At 36.9% G+C, this 22356-nt stretch overlaps 3 protein-coding genes across 14 annotated transcripts in view; all 3 read left to right on the plus strand.

Moving 5' to 3' along the window:
* The window catches only part of LOC127866739 (protein cbp-1-like), a 51478-nt gene extending 39208 nt beyond the window's left edge, over positions 1-12270 (plus strand). For 7 of the 9 annotated variants that reach the window (XM_052407499.1, XM_052407506.1, XM_052407505.1 and 4 more), the window contains 3 exons: positions 1683-1785; positions 5499-5609; positions 8711-12270. In XM_052407499.1, the coding sequence (XP_052263459.1) occupies positions 1683-1785; positions 5499-5609; positions 8711-11202 (2706 nt within the window). In that variant the 3' untranslated portion in view covers positions 11203-12270. Of the gene's footprint in view, positions 1-1634; positions 1786-5498; positions 5610-8710 lie in introns of those variants that run through there. The other 2 variants (XM_052407507.1, XM_052407508.1) reach the window with 2 other exon arrangements.
* The window catches only part of LOC127866753 (uncharacterized), a 213232-nt gene that overhangs the window by 101955 nt on the left and 88921 nt on the right, over positions 1-22356 (plus strand). The window lies entirely within an intron of this gene.
* Positions 1-22356, plus strand: part of LOC127866754 (uncharacterized) — a 195517-nt gene that overhangs the window by 84565 nt on the left and 88596 nt on the right. The gene's annotated exons all lie outside the window — the stretch shown is intronic.

A 22356-nucleotide genomic window follows, 5' to 3' on the forward strand; every position in this document is an offset into this window, starting at 1 on the left:
TGTATTGATATCTTGGATTACTTCAATATTGAATTACATAGCATAATTACAGGAAACAACTTTTTCTGAACCCAAAAAGCCAACCGCTTTGATATTTGTTTTGTGACACCAGATTGCAGTCCAGTTCAAAGATAATTTCAATCATGCCCCTGATGATCTTGACCCTCTTGTTAAAATTTAACGATAATCAGACATTCCAAAAAATCAGTATCAGAATCGAAGGTGAAACCCACATTAAAGCCACATTAAGCCATTATAAAATGGACTGTATCAGTCATTCCTGCTACTGACCAGTCAGAGAGTTCATCAGGCATTTAAAAATGTTTGTTAAATACTGTGAAACCATTTATTTTCGTCAGCACGAAATTTCGTCCTTTTAAAAAAAATGAGTATTTCGTCAGCACTTAAATTCGTCCATTTCTGGTTTTGAAAAAAGCGTCCGATTTGTTTGTAATGTTTGTAATACATGTAATACGCGGTTGCGAAAAAATCGTGCTGGGAAAAGAGGGGTGACACTTGGTAGTCACTTGCAGGAGGTGGGCCTTGCTTGGCATATGCCAATTAACAAGTCTGTTATTTTAGGTGATAGTTATTGTCCCTTATTATTTTATGTCATTGGCACGTTCTTTGTTATGATTAGCGGATAAGTGGGACTGAATAACCGTTAACGAGTGTTTTAAACAACGAAGCCAATTGCCAATTAGTCTTTTTCCATTACAATCACGGACAACCAAACACAAATCAATATGTTGTTTATTAATTTGTAATAAAAGCGCAGAGTATATTTCAGTAAGGTGTTGATCACACATCGTCATATTTTAATTGCGTTTAATAGTATTGTCTTTAATCCGGATTCGTCGCGTGTTGGCTGTATAATCTTCAACACCCCTGAAAAACACAATCCACACAATGGGTAATAAAGTTGTTTACAATTAGCGCGAATCAACACTATTATACCTAAACGAAGTCGACGCTTTCGATACCGCCTTATTGCATTCGCGTTTTACAGGAAATGTCAGTTGTCAGTACATGTATAATGTACACCCCTTTGTGTCAAAACCGGATTTAGTTGAGTGTGAATAGTCGACTGTTTCATGTTCTTTTTATCAATACCATCCGGGTATCTGTACTATAAGTAAACCAGTCAACAAACAAGGTGCGCGCTTCCACATATGGGTATTCGGATGTTCAAAAAATTTGACCTACGGTTTAGCGTTCACGCCGTCGAACGCATTTAGCAATATAACTCGTTTTTTTCCACTATTTCTTTACTTGCAAAAAATACTAGTGGCTTATAACTTACCTTGCAATCTTATTTTCTCGCATTTTGCGAGTGTGCGAGTGTTAATTTCGAGCCCTGTGTATATGCGTGGATTACGCTGGATTTAAATGCCTCATGCCTACGGTAATTCAGTCTTTGTTTCAAATATGGGACATGATTGTTTGTTAAGATCTTGAATTCGTCCATCGGTCGAAGGACGAAAAAGACGAAAATTAATGTCTGACGAATGATAATGGCTTCACAGTAATTGCTATAACTTGCTTTTAACAGAGCTGTTTATTCAATGTATAATACTTTCATGGAAACAAACATACAATACCAAAATGAGTAAATCTTTTGACTGGTCAAACAGGAGGAATATTACCACTTTTTGGCGGAGAAGATCACAATCCTGAAATAGTTGCAGGAGAAGCATATCCGTCTCCGTGAGGAACAACACAATCAGCAGGGTGCAGGGACAGATGTGCCAGGAATGAGCCCAATCAGGCCTAATTCTCAAACCAGTCAGTTGGGCTTTTTATGCTCTCATACTTTTGTTTTGTTATGCCCCCCTTCGAAGAAGAGGGGGTATATTGTTTTGCATATGTCGGTCCGTCCATCCAGCAGATGCTTTCCGGATGATAACTCAAGAACGCTTAGGCCTAGGATCATGAAACTTCATAGGTACATTGATCATGACTGTCAGATTACCCCTATTGATTTTCAGGTCACTAGGTCAAAGGTCAAGGTCACAGTGACTCGAAATAGTACAATGGTTTCTGGATGATAACTCAAGAATGCTTACACCTAGGATCATGAAACTTCGTAGGTACATTGATTATAACTGGCAGATGACCCCTATTGATTTTCAGGTCACTAGGTCAAAGGTCAAGGTCACAGTGACTCGAAACAGTAAAATGGTTTCCGGATGATAACTTAAGAATGCTTACGCCTAGGATCATGAAACTTCATAGGCACATTGATCATGACTGGCAGATGACCCCTATTGATTTTCAGGTCACTAGGTCAAAGGTCAAGGTCACAGTGACTCAAAATAGTAAAATGGTTTCCGGATGATAACTCAAGAATGCTTACACCTAGGATCATGAAATATCACAGGTACATTGATCATGACTGGCAGATGACCCCTATTAATTTTCAGGTCACTAGGTCAAAGGTCAAGGTCACAGTGACAAAAAACATATTCACACAATGGCTGCCACTACAACTGACAGCACACATGGGGGGCATGCATGTTTTACAAACAGCCCTTGTTTTAAACATGTAATAAATTACCACACACCACATTTTACCCCCCTCTCACTCCCCCCTACCCACCTACACACCCCCACCCCCCACCTCCCCAATTTTTTTTTAAACATCTAATAAATTACCACACCCCACATTATACCCCCATCTCAACCCCACCCCCCCGTACCCCCCATCCCCCCAAAAAAAACTACCTCCCCCCACCCCCCCCCCCAATTTTTTTTTAAACATCTTATAAATTACTACAACCCCACATTATACCACCGTCTCACTCCCACCCCCCTAAACCCCCACCCCCCCCCCCAATTTTTTTTTTAAATTCCTATGAATAACCACACCCCCACATTATACCCCCCTCTCACCCCGTACCCGCCCCCCCCCCCCCCCCCCCAATTTTTTTTTTAGCTCATCTATTTTTTGAAAAAAAATTATGAGCTATTGTCATCACCTTGGCGTCGGCGTCTGAGTTGGCGTCGGCGTCCGGTTAGGTTTTGCGTTTAGGTACACTTTTCTCAGAAAATGCTATTGCATTCTCACTTGGTACACTTCCTTACTATCATGAGGGGACTGGGCAGGCAAAGTAATGTAATTCTGACTGGCATTTTGACAGAATTATGTGCCCTTTTTATACTTAGAAAATTGAAAATTTTGGTTAAGTTTTGTGTTTAGGTCCATTTTATTCCTTAAGTATCAAAGCTATTGCTTTCATACTTGCAACACTTACTAACTATCATAAGGGGACTGTGCAGGCAAAGTAATGTAATTCTGACTGGCATTTTGACAGAATTATGTGCCCTTTTCATACTTAGAAAATTGAAAATTTGGTTAAGTTTTGTGTTTAGGTCCACTTTATTCCTACAGTATCAAGGCTATTGCTTTCATACTTGCAACACTTATTAACTATCATAAGGGGACTGTGCAGGCAAAGTTATGTAACTCTGACTGGCATTTGGATGGAATTATGGGCCCTTTATACTTAAAAAATTGAAAATTGTGTTAAGTTTTGTGTTTTGGTCCACTTTACCCCTAAACTATCATAGATATTGCTGTCATACTTGATATTGCTGTCATACTTGGAACACTAGCAAACTATCATAAGGGTACAGTAAAAGGACAAGTTGCATAACTCTGGATGTCATTTTTACGGAATTATGGCCCTTTTTTGACTAAGTAACTTTGAATATATGGTTAAATTTTGTGTTTCGATCCACTTTACTTCTTAAGTATCAAGGCTATTGCTTTCAAACTTCAAATACTTTCATGCTATCATGAGGTTACTGTACCTGGCAAGTTGAATTTTACCTTGACCTTTGAATGACCTTGACTCTCATGGTCAAATTATTAAATTTTGCTAAAAATGCCATAACTTCTTTATTTATGATTTGATTTGATTGATACTTTGACAAAACTACTCTTACCTGACATACCACAATAGACTCCACCCAAACCATCCCCCGTGCACTCCCCCGTCCCCCCTCCCCCGAATCCCCCCCCCCTAATTTTTTTTTTTTAAGATCATCTCACAAATGACCACCACACCCTCACACTATACTATACCCCCCCCCCCCATCACACCCCCCCCCAAATAGTTTTTTTTGAAACGGTTAAAAAACACAAATATTTATTTTTATTATTTTATGTTCGAAATACCGTCTAACCATCGCACCCAATAATACCACCCCCCCCCCCCCCCCCCGAATTCCCCCCCTCCCTAATTTTTTTTTTATTTAAGATCATCTCACAAATGACCTCCACACCCTCACACTATACCCCCCCCCCCCCCCCCACCCCACCCCCCCGTAAATGTTTTTTTGTTGAAACGGTTAAAAAACACAAATATTTATTTTTATTATTGTATGTTTGAAATACCGTCCAACCATCGCAACCAAGAATCCCCCCCCCCCATTTTTTTTTTTTTTTTTGCATTTATTTTCGCATTTTTGGAAGAAAGTGTAATAAATGTCCACGCCCCCACACTATACACCCCTCTTCACTCCACCCCTCCCTCCTTTGTGATTGAAAATGAGAGTCCCTTCACCTTTAAAAAGAAAATAGATGAGCGGTCTGCACCCGCAAGGCGGTGCTCTTGTTTTAACATGTAATAAATTACCACACCCATTATTATACCCCCCTCTCACTTCCCCCTACCCCCCTGGCCCCCCCCCCCCCCCCCCCCAAAAAAAATTTATTTTTTTTAAACATCTAATAAATTACCACACCCCACATTATACCCCCCTCTCACTCCCATCTTGATCATGACTGGCAGATGACCCCTATTGATTTTCAGGTCACTAGGTCAAAGGTCAAGGTCACAGTGACTCGAAATAGTACAATGGTTTCCGGATGATAACTTACATTAGGTCAAAGGTCAAGGTCACAGTGACAAAAACGTATTCACACAATGGCTGCCACTACAACTGACAGCCCATATTGGGGGCATGCATGTTTTACAAACAGCCCTTGTTTCTAATGATATCCCACCCGCGTTTTAAAATGGTTACGGCTCGTAGAAAAAACATGGCTGCCAGAAGGCAGGCAGTTTTCCTTATATGACTATAGTAAAACCTTGTTAACACTCTAAAAGTCACATTTTTGTCCATTTGTAGCTCCCCTGAGCAAAACGTGCTCATGGAGAGCTTTTGTGAAACCTTTTTTGTCCGTTGTACATTTGTCCATCAAAAATTACAATTTTTCTGGATGTGTAGGTTTACCAGTACTTAGTGCATACACTTATGCCAATTAATGACAACTGCTCTATTTATATCACACGTGGGCAAGGAGGGCTTTAGAAACAATTTTAGTTGACAATTTATTTTTGAGTGGAATTGAACCGGCAATCTTCCAATTTAGTTTCCATCTATCTATCAACTGAGCTAGCCTGTCTGACCATGTTGCACATGTAACTCGCCATTTAGCAAAATTGATAACTCTTTAGTGTAATTATTATTCCCCGTTTTAATGATTTCAGTGGGTGCGGCAACAGGGCATCACCAAGAAGACTTAGAAGGATTGGATGCCAATGTAAATAAGCTTATTCAGACTTTACAGTTACTGGATGACGAAATCACAGATCAAAATGGTAAGTCATTGTTAAAAGAAATTGTCTCTAGAATTGCTTATGAGTCTGTCCGTGAAAAAAACTACTATCTTTTTAAAGAGTATACAAGGCAATTTATGGATTGTCTAGGATTTACACCCCCACCCCCCCACCTCCCCAATTTTTTTTTTAAACATCTAATAAATTACCCCACCCCACATTATAGTCCCATCTCACCCCACCCCCCCTACCCCCCCACCCTCCCAATGTTTTTTTAAACATCTTATAAATTACTACTACCCACATTATACCACCCTCTCACCCCCCCCCCCCTAAACTCCCACCCCCCCCCCAATTTTTTTTTTAATTCCAATAAATTACCACACCCCAAATTATACCCCCTCTCACCCCCCTACCCCCCCCCGGCCCCCCCCCCCCCAATTTTTTTAGCTCATCTATTTTTTGAAAAAAAAAATGAGCTATTGTCATCACCTTGGCGTCGGCGTCCGGTTAGGTTTTGCGTTTAGGTACACTTTTCTTAGAAAGTATAAATGCTATTGCATTCAAACTTGGTACACTTACTTACTATCATGAGGGGACTGGGCAGGCAAAGTTAGATAACTCTGGTGTGCATTTTGACAGAATTATGTGCCCTTTTTATACATAGAAAATTGAAAATTTTGGTTAAGTTTTGTGTTTATGTCCATTTTATTCCTTAAGTATCAAAGCTATTGCTTTCATACTTGCAACACTTTCTAACTATCATAAGGGGACTGTGCAGGCAAAGTAATGTAATTCTGACTGGCATTTTGACAGAATTATGTGCCCTTTTTATACTTAGAAAATTGAAAATTTGGTTAAGTTTTGTGTTAAGGTCCACTTTATTCCTACAGTATCAAAGCTATTGCTTTCATACTTGCAAACACTTACTAACTATCATAAGGGGACTGTGCAGGCAAAGTAATGTAATTCTGACTGGCATTTTGACAGAATTATGTGCCCTTTTTATACTTAGAAAATTGAAAATTTGGTTAAGTTTTGTGTTTAGGTCCACTTTATTCCTACAGTATCAAAGCTATTGCTTTCATACTTGCAACACTTATTAACTATCATAAGGGGACTGTGCAGGCAAAGTTATGTAACTCTGACTGGCATTTGGATGGAATTATTGGCCCTTTATACTTAAAAAATTGAAAATTTTGTTAAGTTTTGTGTTTTGGTCCACTTTACCCCTAAACTATCATAGATATTGCTGTCATACTTGGAACACTCGCAAACTATCATAAGGGTACAGTAAAAGGACAAGTTGCATAACTCTGGTTGTCATTTTAACGGAATTATGGCCCTTTTTTGACTTAGTAACTTTGAATATATGGTTAAATTTTGTGTTTCGATCCACTTTACTTCTGAAGTATCAAGGCTATTGCTTTCAAACTTCAAATACTTTCATGCTATCATGAGGTTACTGTACCTGGCAAGTTGAATTTTACCTTGACCTTTGAATGACCTTGACTCTCATGGTCAAATTATTAAATTTTGCTAAAAATGCCATAACTTCTTTATTTATGATTAGATTTGATTGATACTTTGACAAAACTACTCTTACCTGACATACCACAATAGACTTAACCCAAACCATCCCCCGTGCCCTCCCCCCCTCCCCCGAATTCCCCCCCCCCCCTATTTTTTTTTTAAAGATCATCTCACAAATGACCACCACACCCTCACACTATACTATACCCCCCCCACCCCCCCCCCCCCAATTGTTTTTTTTTCAAACGGTTAAAAAACACAAATATTTATTTTTATTATTTAATGTTTGAAATACCGTCTAACCATCGCACCCAATAATATCCCCCCCCCCCCCCCCCCGAACTCCCCCCCCCAAATTCCCCTCCTCCCTATGTTTTTTTTTTAAAGATCATCTCACAAATGACCACCACACCCTCACACTATACCCCCCCCCCCCCCCCCCCCCCCCCCTAAATGTTTTTTTGAGATGGTTAAAAAACACAAATATTTATTTTTATTATTTTATGTTTGAAATACCATCCAACCATCGCAACTAAAAATTCCCCCCCCCCCCCCCCCCGAATTTTTTTTTTGCATTTTTTTCGCATTTTTGGAAGATAATGTAATAAATGTCCACGCCCCCAACACTATACATCCCTCTTATCTCCACCCCTACCTCCTTTGTGATTGAAAATGAGAGTCCCTTCACCTTTAAAAAGAAAATAGATAAGCGGTCTGCACCCGCAAGGCAGTGCTCTTGTTTTAACATCTAATAAATTACCACACCCAACATTATACCACCTCTCACTTCCCCCTACCCCCCCTACCCCCCTGCCCCCCCCCAAAAAAAAATTGTTTTTTTTAAACATCTAATAAATTACCACACCCCACATTATACCCCCCTCTCACTCCCATCTTGATCATGACTGGCAGATGACCCCTATTGATTTTCAGGTCACTAGGTCAAAGGTCAAGGTCATAGTGACTCGAAATAGTACAATGGTTTCCGGATAACTTACATTAGGTCAAAGGTCAAGGTCACAGTGACAAAAACGTATTCACACAATGGCTGCCGCTACAACTGACAGCCCATATTGGGGGCATGCATGTTTTACAAACAACCCTTGTTTCTAATGATATCCCACCCGCGTTTTAAAATGGTTACAGCTCGTAGAAAAAACATGGGTGCCAGAAGGCAGGCAGTTTTCCTTATATGGCTATAGTAAAACCTTGTTAACACTCTAAGTCACATTTTTGTCCATTTGTAGCTCCCCTGAGCAAAACGTGCTCATGGAGAGCTCTTGTGAAACCTTTTTTGTCCGTTGTACATTTGTCCATCAAAAATTACAATTTTTCTGGATGTGTATGTTTACCAGTACTTAGTGCATACACTTATGCCATATAATGACAACTGCTCTATTTATATCACACGTGGGCAAGGAGGGCTTTAGAAACAATTTTAGTTGACAATTTATTTTTGAGTGGAATTGAACCTGCAATCTTCCAATTTAGTTTCCATCTATCTATCAACTGAGCTAGCCTGTCTGACCATGTTGTACATGTAACTCGCCATTTTTGCAAAATTGATAACTCTTTAATGTAATTATTATTCCCCGTTTTAATGATTTCAGTGTTTGCGGCAACAGGGCATCACCAAGAAGACTTAGAAGGATTGGATGCCAATGTAAATAAGCTTGTTCATACTTTACAGTTACTGGATAACGAAATCACAGATCACGATGATAAGTTATTGTTAAAAGAAATTGTCTCTAGAATTGCTTATGAGTCTGTCCGTGAAAAAAACTACTATCTTTTTAAAGAGTATACAAGGCAATTTATGGATTGTCTAGGATTTAGGGGAAAATTTTCAATCAATGCAACCGAAGACATCAATGCTACCGAAGACATCTTTAACATACTGGTAGAGATATGGGAGAATCCGAAATTTGCTACATATGTGATGAGGAAAGTTTACAATGAGGATGTTAAGTTACCAAAGGATGTTCAACAGTTGGATGAGAAAGCAATTACACTCTTTTATAAAGCTCTTGAACATGGTAAAGAAAAAGTCAATAATGTTCGCCTGATGGTTGTAGGAATGTTTGGTGTGGGTAAAACATCTTTGGTGAACAATTTGATTTGGAAATTGCGCACACACAAAAATAATAAAACAACAAGCAGCACAGAAGGTATCGCTATACATAGGTGTAAGTTGATGACAGATGGTGATTGGTGCTTAGATACAGAATTAAAAGGGGTTAAGTTTGAAGGTCGAATTCAAAAAATCGTTTGTAAGCACAACCAGATTTCTAAGAACACGCTTTCAGAAACTTCAGCTTATTATGAAACTGCTAGCAGTCACAATTTGCTTGTTGAGAGGGTCACATCTACTGAGGATCATAACACTCAAACACAAACTGAGCCTTTACAAACTTTCAAAGAAAGAATAGCCTCGCATGAAGGAGATGAAATTTTACAACAGGGAATTAAGGCTGCCAAGAAAATGCTTGAAACTACTAGTGATAATTCAGAAAAGAGCAAGGTTTCGCTTGATGAATCGAAAAATGAGATCACTGTGTCTGTTTGGGATTTTGCAGGTCAGACTCTGTTCTATTCAACACATCAGTTCTTTCTAAATACGAGGTCTATATATGTAGTTGTGATGGACATGACAAGAAGTTTGAACGATGTTGTATGTGAATCAGATGGAATTGGAATTTGGTGTGGTTTGGTGGATAGTTGTACCTATTTGGACATTTTTAAATTTTGGCTTAATGCAATTTACATGAACAGTGATTATCAATCTGGAGAAAGGACAATAAAGCCAACTGTTATTTTAGTTGGCACGCGGAAAGACCAAATGAATGGGAGTGCTGAAGAAAAAGAGAAAAATATGAATTTGTATTTTGACAATGCCTTATGGAGCTTTGATAAACACTCACCAATCATTAATCACATTTATAAGAACAGATTTCTTGTAAATAATATGTCTCCAAAGGATTCTGCTTTTGCAGAGTTACGAAAAGAAATTGTAAGTTTGGCTGCAAAGCAAGATTACTGGGACGAAGAATATCCAGTTCGATGGATTCACATGGAACAAACATTGGACAAAATGAGAGATGAAAAGCGGCAGATAGTTAAAATGAAGGATGTTGAAAAAGAAGATCTTGAAAACGTACACCCACTGGGTAAAGAAGAGCTTACCTTGTTTCTTGAATTGCAGCACAAACAAGGCAATATCATTTTTTTCAACTCAGGCGAACTGAAGAATTTTGTTGTTCTTTCTCCTCAATGGATCATTGAAGCTTTTAAATGTTTCATACCGCATAATCAGAAAATAGAAGACACTGTTTTGAAAGATTGGGAAGAATATAAACAATATGCTATTCTTAAACCAAATGTTCTGGCCCAAGTTATGAAAAACAGTCCTCCGTACATACATGAATACCAGCCTGCTGTTATAAATTACATGGAATATCTAAATGTTATAGCCAAGCCTTTAACAAGTGAAGAGGGAATAACTGGAATCCCGTTAGATTTCCACATCGTTCCTTGTCTACTGAGCAGAGCACCACCGCCATTACACATCTTTACTTCCCCACCTGATAAACCCCAAACACCAGTATTAGCTTTTGTGTTTTGCGGAAAGTTTTTGCCCCCCTCTTTCTTCCACAGGCTTGTTGCAGTGTGCATTTGTGCTTGGCCTATCAGCCAGGAACGTGACCACTATTGTTTATTCAACGGCTTGGCTATATTTTCTCTTAATGAAACCTATACATTGAGAATATGGTATATGGATTACATTATTTATGCAAGGATAGTTTGTTGCTCAGAAAATGAGAAGTTAGACGATTTCAGCTGGCTGTTTCAAGAGGTGCGACGCAAACTTAAGAAAAGTTTACAACACTTTGGTCATCAATCTTCTTCTGTATTTGAAGAGTGCATTCAGTGCCCAGACATGAAGGTGTCCTTGCACAATAAAGGGTTGTTCGTAATAAAACAGTTCAGGTACAACAAGGCTATGTTTTGTCCAGTATGTAACCCGCATGCTGTGACACGATCAAATGCTATGAAACATTGGTTCAAAGAGAGGTTAGATCGAATAGAAACAGATGATGAATAATATGAGAAAAAAATAATGATATAGATCATTACAATCCTTAAAGGTAAGATTGACCCTTCTTTCCATGTCTAGAGATCAGAGCACAACCACCACTAGACAGCTTTTAAAAAAACTAAAACAATCTTGTCCACTAGTGACCAGACATGTTTGGTGAAGGGTATTTTGAAGAGGTAGCAGAGTATTTTGTTTAATGTACTCATATTGCTTTTATGTTCAAGTTGTGTGTTATGTTACCTCTAATTATTGCATGTTACCTACCATGTCCAGTTTTGCTAATGATTTTGTATATTATTGTAAATACATTATTTGTGATATTACAGTTATTGTGAATTCTATTTTTTCATTGAGTGAAAATGTATGCCATGCTTCTGAACATTGTAATATAAATATCAAGACAGATACAGAATATTGTATTCATTTATGTTCTTAAATCAAGAATGGTTTTTAAAATGTTTGTATGTAACAAGTTTATTTTGCAAACCGTGCTATAGCATGTTAAAATAGGAATTTCCTCTTTGTTTTGCCAATATCTTTGTGGAAAGATGATTCAAATTCCAAATAAATCCATATAGTGTTGTATATGTTTATTTATTGTAAATATTGTACACAAATTGTTTGTTTTTGAAATGAATTTATGATGTTCACACAGAAAGTGAAATTAGATTCATAACATTCAATTTAATATTGGTTAAGTTTCAGGAAGATAATTGAACAGAGACAATCGGGTCATTATGCAATACAGACAATTATTGTCCATTGTAGTACTCGATAAAACAACAAAAAATGATAGGTTCTATGTACAAAATGTTTTGACTGGGTTGATTAGTTATAATATTATTAATTTATTTGTTGTTAATAATTAAGTCAGTGAATTTATTTGTCAATACCATGATGTTCAAATGATGAAAGTTTGCCATAAAAAAATGTTTGTGTAATATAACTATAATTGTAGGTTACTAGAATTGATAATTATAATTAATGTTTATTATATAATATAATTTACTTTTTTTTGTCGACTTAAATGATAGTCCAAATTTGCTTGATAAAAAAATAAAGTATAAAAATCAGGGTGTTGGTATTCCAGAATTATAGTATATAATTTTGATTCAAGAATGAAGATTTGGCAAATTGTCATGGCGCAGTACTTTAAAGGTCTAAACAGATACCTTTTAAATTGTATTGAATGAAGTGATTTGAACACATTCATTTTGTCCTTGAACTGTAAGAATTATAAAATTATATTGAACTGTAATATTGGTTATATTTTGAAGCAATAGCAATTTTAAACAATGCGTTATTTCTAAACTCAAGCAAACCATAAATACTGATAGGTCTTACACTCATTAATTCGCATTGTTTTATATAGCTTATATCTATACCAAAATAAATCAGCATGCCAAATATCGAGTTGCTATCTTGAATATTGCAAAATTTGACCTTGACCATTGACCTTGAAGGATGACGTTGACCTTTCACCACTCAAAATGTGCAGCTCCATGAGATACAATTGCATGCCAAATATCAAGTTCAAAATTGCAAAATAGGACCTTTGACCTTGACCGATGACCTTGACCTTTCGCCACTAAAAAATGTGCAGCTCCATGAGATACGCATGCATGCAAAATATGGAGTTGCTATCTTCAATATGACAAAATCTGACATTTGACCTTGACTTTTAAGGATGACCTTGACCTTTTACCACTCAAAATTTGAGCTCCATGAGATATGCATGCATGCCAAATATCGAGTTGCTATCTTCAATATTGCATAAATTAACCTTTGAACTTGAAGGATGTCAAGGGACAATGAAAATATTTGGGGTGGTACGCAAACTTTAACATTTGCACGGGAACGCTAACGCCGGGGTGAGTAGGATAGCTCCACTATATATATTTAATATATAATAGTCGAGCTAAAAATAAAAGTAACAAAGGGTATAAAACGGCGACAAATACTTGTCTCGGCATGGACGTTGCCATCTTGACTATCACTTGATTAACCCCTCTGATAGAAGAGATTGCTTTTTCTGCAAAGTTTAGCTAAAAAGTAACTGACTAACTACAGACGAGATGGAGTACATCAACCAATAAATACATTTCTGAACTACACAAGTATCAAGATTTTTCATAGATTTAAACCTGAGACCTACTGTTATACTCCACCTGACCTATTGTCGAACCTTTCCCAGATATTACCAAAATAAACACTCTGACCACGATCCATCAAAATTTAATCAGTTATGTGTTTAAATAAAGATTGTATCTAATAACGTAGTTGTGTTAACCACACTTGACCCAGAACTGTACTTGAGCTTGTTATAGTAAATACAAACATTATGAACAAGTTTCAGCAAGACTGAACTTTAAATGTGACTTCTGCAATAGATACAATTTTTAATTGACATTTTGACCACGTTTTACCTCACCTGACAAAGTTTCAAACTTGGTCTAGATTTTGTTAAGACAAACATTAAACCACAACATATTCAGGTGAGGCAAAATTATGCATCATAAGTCAATTTACACACTTTTATACATCAAAATGTTCAGCTCCATGAGATACACATGCATGCCAAATCTCCAATAGTGAAAAGGTTATGGCCAATGTTAAAGTTTTTTTCGGACGAACATACTGACTGATATACTGACTGACGGACAGTTCAACTGCTATATGCCATTCTACCGGGGGCATAAAAATTGTTAAGCCATCCCTTAAAAATCTTGTAGTCTCACATAGTATCATAGCTTTAACAAAATACATTTTAAGCATGGATATAAAAGAAGATTTGAATTTACATTAGAAATAACAATCTATAGAATAAAACACAAATAAATGGTACAAGGGTGCTTATGTCACAGAAGTTTAACTATAATAGAAGGGTACATTAATAGTGAACGTAAGAATAATTACAACACTACATGTGTTTCATAGGGATCATAAAATAGTATATAATTACATGCACCAAGACAAACAAAACAAACAATTCATTATGCCAAAATTAAGCTACAAAATATAGAAGGCAATACAAAAACATATAACCAAAAGACCTACGTATATGAAACATACTTGTCAAGCCTCTCAATTTTAAAGTTGGCTTCATATTCCACAATAACACAACCCTCTAAATTATTTGTCAATAGATACAATATAAACAATACGCTATAGATATAGATAAAAAAAATCAAAATACAACATACGGTATTTGATATTAGATATTTGAAAAAGAACTGAAGGGATGCAACGTGCCCTACATAAAAGCAGGTGGTGGTGAATGTTTAAGCGGCATGTCTGTTACATTGATCTGGTAAGCTTGGTTAACTTGTTGTTTCTTCCCACTTACTAGAGATTGCATTAACGAGCCCCAACCCATATGCGATCTCAGTGTCATCAGTGCATATTACCTTAATTCATTTATAAGTTAATAACCGGAAAATGGGTTTATTTCAATTTGTTCTCGAGTTTCGAAAGCCAAAAGCAGACGTTATTGCCAAATGATAACGAAAAATTGTTGGCCCTCCCCTAAAGCGGACAATTAACAAAGCACAATGATTGAGGAATTAAGAATGCATAACAGATTATTTGCATTTAATGGCTTTTGATGAGGTTCATCCACTTCATAATTCAATATTTCAAAAGAATACCGCTTTTAATCTATGAATTATTCATCACACAATAAAAAAAGAAATAATAACAAAGAGCAAAAACTTTATAATTAGATATGCAGACTAATGTTGTTTTTTCACATTGCCCCTCCTATTACATTCATTCCTCAAGTTTCAGAATTATATCTTAAATGTATAAAACAAACTAAATAAAAGAAAAACATTTTAACAGATCAAAGACATGTTGCTTATTAAAGGGCTTACAAAAAAGCAATTTCTGAGCCCCAATGAGTAAGAAATAGTGGTAGCCTTTTAATCCACAATAGAACCAGCCATTATATGTTTACATATAAACATTGTGAAACACAATACTCCAACAAATTATGCGACTTAAGAACAAATACATAAAAACAATAATGCTGTTTACAAATCTCTATCAATAACCATCAAAAACAATGTAAGCATATACATGTAATATGAAATTGTCCCACCTACATATCTTTCCATAAGGACAATTTTCAACATATTTTTGTACAAAACTCACTCTTCACTACACATATATTTAAATACATTACAGCCGTACAAACTAACAACTTAAAATGTAAAACAAACACTAACATTTGTCCCTTAACCGTGTATGTCCTCTTATTGCACTCTCCTCCACTTACATGTAAGTTATATCAACCATGAGCTGTTAAATGCCTAAATTTGACGTCTGACTTCTAAGTGGCGATGTGTGACCTCGACCTTAGAGACTTTGAGGCTGCGACCAGGGTAATTACCATGGAAACATTGTTTTATTGCGATTTACAATGTACCAAGTTATATTTAAATCTATCAATATATGGCAACAGTATGGCTTATACAGGAATAGGCAAGTTGTTTAATGGCAAAATATGAGCTGACTCTTAATTATGCCCAGACTTTTGAGGTGGGTACACGGGTTTTTACACATGACATATTGTGCAAGGACAGTTTACAGGTTTGTCCTGTTATTTTAAAATCAGTCACTTCATAGCAAATGTGTGTGAGAGACAGGAATTGTTGAACGGACATCCGGCACTCGTACAGATGGACTGAATGTATATCTCATTACATTTATATATTGATTCAGTGATTCATCGAACGAAATATATCATGTTGTCAACCATAGCTGGTTATACCTATTCACATGTTTTAATTTTGACGAAATCTTTCAATCATAATTGAGTTGTTGATTAAAACTGAGCATTTCATACTGACAGAAGCTCAATTCTGACAGAATCAAGTACCTTAATACTCTATAGAAGACCGGCTTTGATTCCACATTAGAATACAATCGCGCTGCGTTGATAGCTCTATTAAGATTTCGAAGCGTTGCCTTCTCTGCCTCTCTGTTCCTCCATTTAACCAAGTACTTGAAAACAAATTCATACTTATTGCCCTTACAATCAGGGTCAGCATACATCTGGTTCAACTCCACATTGCGTAACCCAAGCTCAATACCAAGCAATTAGTATTCATTAACAATGACACTGGCCGCTTTTTATAGATGTTTATCTTCAGCTTGTTTATTTAAATCATCGCTATCACATTTGTCTGCTGAATCCAGTTCGTTTTTGAACCAATATTTCAGAGCATCTGCTCTTTCAACTGAATGACGTTTACATACTTTACAGTCTAATTCACTCTCGTAATTGAACTGTGCGACTCTCAGCATGCCTTTATTGTGTTCATATATTTTCATGGAAGGACACTGAATATGCATATCAAATGCTGTAGCAGTTCGTGGTTTCTCTACAGAATGACCAACACAATCTTGCAAACTTTGCCAAAGTTTGTGTCGAACTTCTTGACAAAGGTGGAAGTCGATATCGGACGTATGCTTCGTTGAACAACACGCTATTCTTGCATAAATGATGTAGTCGTTATACCAGATGGTTAGAGTGTATGTTAAGCGAATGGCAAAAATAGCCAATCCGTTATACAGGCGATATTCGTCCTCTTCTTTTGTGATTGGCCAAGCGCGGATGCACACAGCAACACGGCTATGGAAGAAGGATGGAGGCATAAACCTTTCGCAAAAAAACAAACCCTAAAACTGGGGTTCGTTTGCAGTCAGGTGAAGTAAATAGGTCTATGGGAGGCGGTGCATTTTTCAGTCGACAAGGAACAATGTGGAAATCAAGCAATTCAACATTGTTATCTAAATGAACAGCAGTTTCATTTTGTACACCTTCGTTTAGTTCTGTTGCCTTTGGCTTTGCCATAACATTTAGATGTTCCATATACTTAATGACATCGTCTTTGTATTTATTTACGTGAGAAGGGCTGCTGTTCATTATTTTATCGATAACTTGTGGTTTAAGAATTGCAAGCTTCTCATAGTCTTCCCAATCTTTAATGGCTTTTTGTATTTTATTTGTTTGTGTGACAAAGCACTTGGAAGCTTCAATGATCCATTGGGGAGCAAGAACAACCAGGTGCTCCAGTTCAGATGTTTTGAAATAAAGGATATTGCCTTGCATGTGTTGTAATTCCAAAAACACTGACAATTATTGTTTAGAATGATCAAGTTTGTATTTGTTTGAAATATTTACTTCTTCAATCTTATCCAAGTGTACTAATTGCTCTCCATCATCTCTAAGTTTGTCAAGAGAATGTTCCATATGAATCCATCGAACTGGATACTTATCTGTACCCAGTATTCTTGATTCTCAGCAAAACATTTGATTTCCTTTCTCATTTCAACAAAATCCGGATCAGTTGGGGATAAATTGTTCACTAAGAATGTTTTCGCGTGAATGTATTTAAATATTGGTGAATCTCTGTCAAATGACATTAGTGCATTTTTAAAGTATTCATCCTTTATGTCTTCTTTTTCTTTATCAGTACCCTCCATTTTGTCTTTTCGAGTTCCAACTAAGATGATAGTTGGTTTTATTACCCCTGTTGTTGTCTTGTAACCACTATACATGTGGATTGCATTCAGCCAAAACTTAAATAAATCAAATACTTACAGTCATAAACCAAACCACACCAAATTCCGCTACCATCCAACTCTTTTACATCTTCATCCAAAGGTTTTGTCATGTCCATCAGCACTAAGTAGATTGACCTTTTATTCAAGAAGAACTGATGTGTAGAATAGTAGAGGGTCTGGCCTACAAAATCCCAAACAGACACAGTGATCTCTTTTAAAGTTTTTTCAAGAGAAACTTTGGTGTCCTCTGATGGTTTCTTGTTGGTTTCATTCTGCATCTTTTCTACCAAAGGTGAAAACATTTGTACAAAATCATCTTTTTCATGATGTTCAACAGTGTTCCTGCTTTGCACTGGTTCAGTTTGAAATTGTTTTTCACTTAGATCAGCATCAAGATTTTCTTCTACGTGTAAGACGTCTAAGCTAACAGTGCTATCAATAGAAGCAGTTGCAGCATCAGTGTTCACTGGCCTTTTGTTGAAAGCACTTTCCAACCTTTTTATATATTTCTGTGATTTGTGTTCTTTATCTAAACACCAATCTCCATCATCCATCAATTGGCACCTGTGGAGATCTATACCATCGGTGCTTAACGGTTTGATTTTTTTTATCTCTAAAGTCTTTTATAAGATTGTTAACAAGTGAAGTTTTTCCCACACCATACATGCCAACAACCATCAGGCGTATATTCTTAACTTCTTCCTCTCCGTCTTGTAATGCTTTAAAAAAAATCTCAATGGCTTTGTCATCAAACTGTTAAACTTTATTTGGGATCTTATGCAGTATATTTGGGTCAATTGTTTTTTCAGGAGCACAAATATCCTCATTGTAAACTTCCTGCATAAAATACTTGGCGACATTAGGTTGATTCCAGATAACAAGCAGAATTTTAATTATCTCTTTGGTCTTACTAACTGAAAACTGTACACTAAAGCCAAGAACATTGACAAAGCGCCGCATATAATCTGTCAAAACATTGTAATTTCTATCATGGACTGACTCATTGGAAATTTTTGTGATTATTTCTTTAAGAACTGGCAAACTTTTTTCCTCTGTAATCTCGTCAGCCAGTGACCGTAAAATGCGAGCAATCTCCAGTGTTTGAGGATCAATTCCCACATTATCGCCATCAAGAGGATCATCTGTTTTGTTGTTCCCCTCTGCCATGATGTATTAAACCCTGAAGAAAGATTTAGACATACAGCAGTTAGAGATGAATTATGATACTATAATAAAGTATAAAAATTAAGGCTTAACGCATGGAATCCAATTGCTAAGGAAAATGAATCATGAAATTCAAAAAGAAAAAAGAAAATGTTACAGAATACCAGCTTTCAAATAATATGCCATTAATTAGTGATCTAATTCCATGTAATACTTATGTTTACCTGACATTTAAAACAAGAGGGCCAAGATGGCCCTAGTTCGCTCACCTGAGAGGAGTCGGTTCATTCAATCTTTACCAAATGTCAAACTTGACCTAGATATTGTCCAGACAAACATCCTGGTCAAGTTTCATCATAATTTCATCTGCGAGTCATGAACAATGTACCTATAAAATTTCATGATCCTAGGCGTAAGCATTCTTAAGTAATTATCCGGAAACCATTTTCTAAGTTGAGTCACTGTGACCTTGACAGCCATTGTGTGAATACGTTTTTTGGCACTGTGACCTTGACCTTTGACCAAGTAACCTGATAATAAATAGGGGTCATCAGCGAGTCATGATTAATATACATGTACCTATGAAGTTTCATGAACCTAGGCATAAGCGTTCTTGAGTTATCATCCAGAAACCATTTTACTATTTCAGGTCACCGTGACCTTGACCTTTGACCTAGTGACCTGAAAATCAATAGGGGTCATCTGGGAGTCATAATCATTGTACCTATAAAGTTTCATGATCCTAGGCATAAGCGTTCTTGAGTTATCATCAAGATACCATTTTACTATTTCAGGTCACCGTGACCTTGACCTTTGACCTAGTGACCTGAAAATCAATAGGGGTCATCTTCGAGTCATGATCAATGTACCTATGAAGTTTCATGATCCTAGGCATAAGCGTTCTTGAGTTATCATCTGGAAACCATTTTACTATTTCGGGTCAGCGTGACCTTGACCTTTGACCTAGTGACCTGAAAATCAATAGGGGTCATCTGCGAGTCATGATCAATGTACCAATAAAGTTTCATGATCCTAGGCCTAAGCATTCTTGAGTTATCATCCGGAAACCATTTTACTATTTCGGGTCATCGTGACCTTGACCTTTGACCTAGTGACCTGAAAATCAATAGGGGCTGCGAGTCATGATAAATGTATCTATGAAGTATAATGATCCTATGCATAAGCGTTCTTGATTAATCATTCGGAAACCATTTTACTGCTTTGGGTCACTGTGACCTTGACCTTTGACCTAGTGACCTGAAAATCAATAGGGGTCATCTGCGAGTCATGATCAATGTATCTATGAAGTTTCATGATCCTAGGCATAAGCGTTCTTAAGTTATCATCCGGAAACCATTTTACTATATCGGGTCATCGTGACCTTGACCTTTGACCTAGTGACCTGAAAATCAATAGGGGTCATCTGCGAGTCATGATCAATGTACCTTTGAAGTTTCATGATCCTTGGCATAAGCGCTCTTGAGTTATCATCCGGAAACCATCTGGTGGACGGACGGACCGACGTGACCAAAACAATATAAACCCTCTTCTTCGAAAGAGGGGGGGGGCATAATGTTAAAACTGCCCCCCTCCCAGCAGCCATGTTATTCAACTGACCGGAACCATTTTTGAACTCAACTCTCGTATCAAGGAAACAATTGTTCGGAGCAAATTTCAAGAAAATCGTGCCAAAAATGTGACTTTTACTGTGTTCACATGTTTTCACTATATACATATAGAGAAAAATGCCCCGCCCACTGGCGGCCATGTTTTTTCACCGATCCCGACCATTTTCAAAATCGTCCGAGATATCAATAAAACCAATGTTTTGACCAACTTTCATGATGATTGGGCAAGAGTTGTGACTTCTAGAGTGTTAACAATCTTTCTCAATGCCAAATAGGGAAAAGTGCCACTGTATACACATAGAGAAAAATGCCCCACCCACTGGCGGCCATGTTTTTTCACCAATCTCGACCATTTTCGAACTGATCCGAGACATCAATTGAACCAATGTTTTGACTTTCATGATGATTGGGCAAAAATTGTGACTTCTAGAGTGTTTACAATGTTTCTCTATAGCCAAATAAGGAAAACTGCCCTGCCCACTGGTGGCCATGTTTTTCAACGGATCGGAACCACTTTTGAACTCAACCAAGATATCATAAAGACAAACATTTTCACAAAGTAACATGAAGATTGGACATGAAATGTGACTTCTACAGTGTTTACAAGGTTTTTCTCTTTTTTTGACCTAGTGACCTAGTTTTTGACCCGGCACAACCCAGTTTCGAACTCGGCCGAGATTTCATTGGGACAAAGCTTCTGACCAAGCTTAGTGAAGATGGGACAAGGAATGTGGCCTATAGAATGTTTACGAGCAAATGTTTACGGACGGACGGACATACGACGGACAAAGACCGGTCACAAAAGCTCACCTGAGCAATCAGGTGAGCTAAAAAAACTATATAACAAGGTCATGGTTGCATCAAGGATCTAACATCAGTCTGGCAAAGATGACGCAATGTTTCCTAATTTACCTGTTTGACCAATAATACTTGATTGAAGTTAGCACCCTATCAATTACAGAGGTCATTAGGTTTATTACCTTCACATTGTACTACTAGTATATAATTATGAACATAAGTCATGCACTATGTATGTTCACATTTAAGGGTATGATGTGGTACCACATAATGGCGACAAAACAGTTTGTAAGTAATACACTGATTTAAAGTATAGTTTTTATAATTTAAACCATGTGTGTGCCAAATAAGGCTGCAAACAGATAGACAAACGGCATTCCTTTATACAAAATGGAGAATTTTTATCTTAAATACATGTTACTCATGTCTATTATTAAAAGTAGTATCTACCTAGCTTTTGGAATGTAATGAATAAATTACATCTATTTATTATTTATAATTAATAATGAATAATAAAAAGTTTATGCATAATCCCCAAAGTCCGATTGATAAGTGTACCCAGTTTCATCAAAGTGGCTCCAGTACTTAACAATATAGCACAGGATTCAGTTTGGCAAACTAATTAAATGACAGACAAATATATGGTCACAGAACATTTGGGTAAAATTAGGTCACAAGATAATTTGCTTGTCCCAAACACTAAGAAAGGGAAGGTCAAAAGCAAAATTGCAGGGTGCTAAGCACTTCTTCTTCTTGTTCCCCTATGCTGCTCCTATGTACTTGGTCTAATAAATGAGATGTTCAACACCCATGCGATTGTAAAGCTTCAGCTTCAACACACTTGATACAATCAGGGTCCCAATAATGGAGTACTTACAACTTAGCATCCTATTTATTTATTGAAGAGACTACTTTGAGTTAAACACAACTATGAACAGGAAGAGTTCTTCTTAATTTTTCACATGCATTTAAATGTTATCATTTTCCTGAATACCAAAAT

The sequence above is a fragment of the Dreissena polymorpha genome, chromosome 2 (genome assembly GCF_020536995.1).
Source record: "Dreissena polymorpha isolate Duluth1 chromosome 2, UMN_Dpol_1.0, whole genome shotgun sequence".
Lineage (NCBI taxonomy): Eukaryota > Metazoa > Mollusca > Bivalvia > Myida > Dreissenidae > Dreissena > Dreissena polymorpha.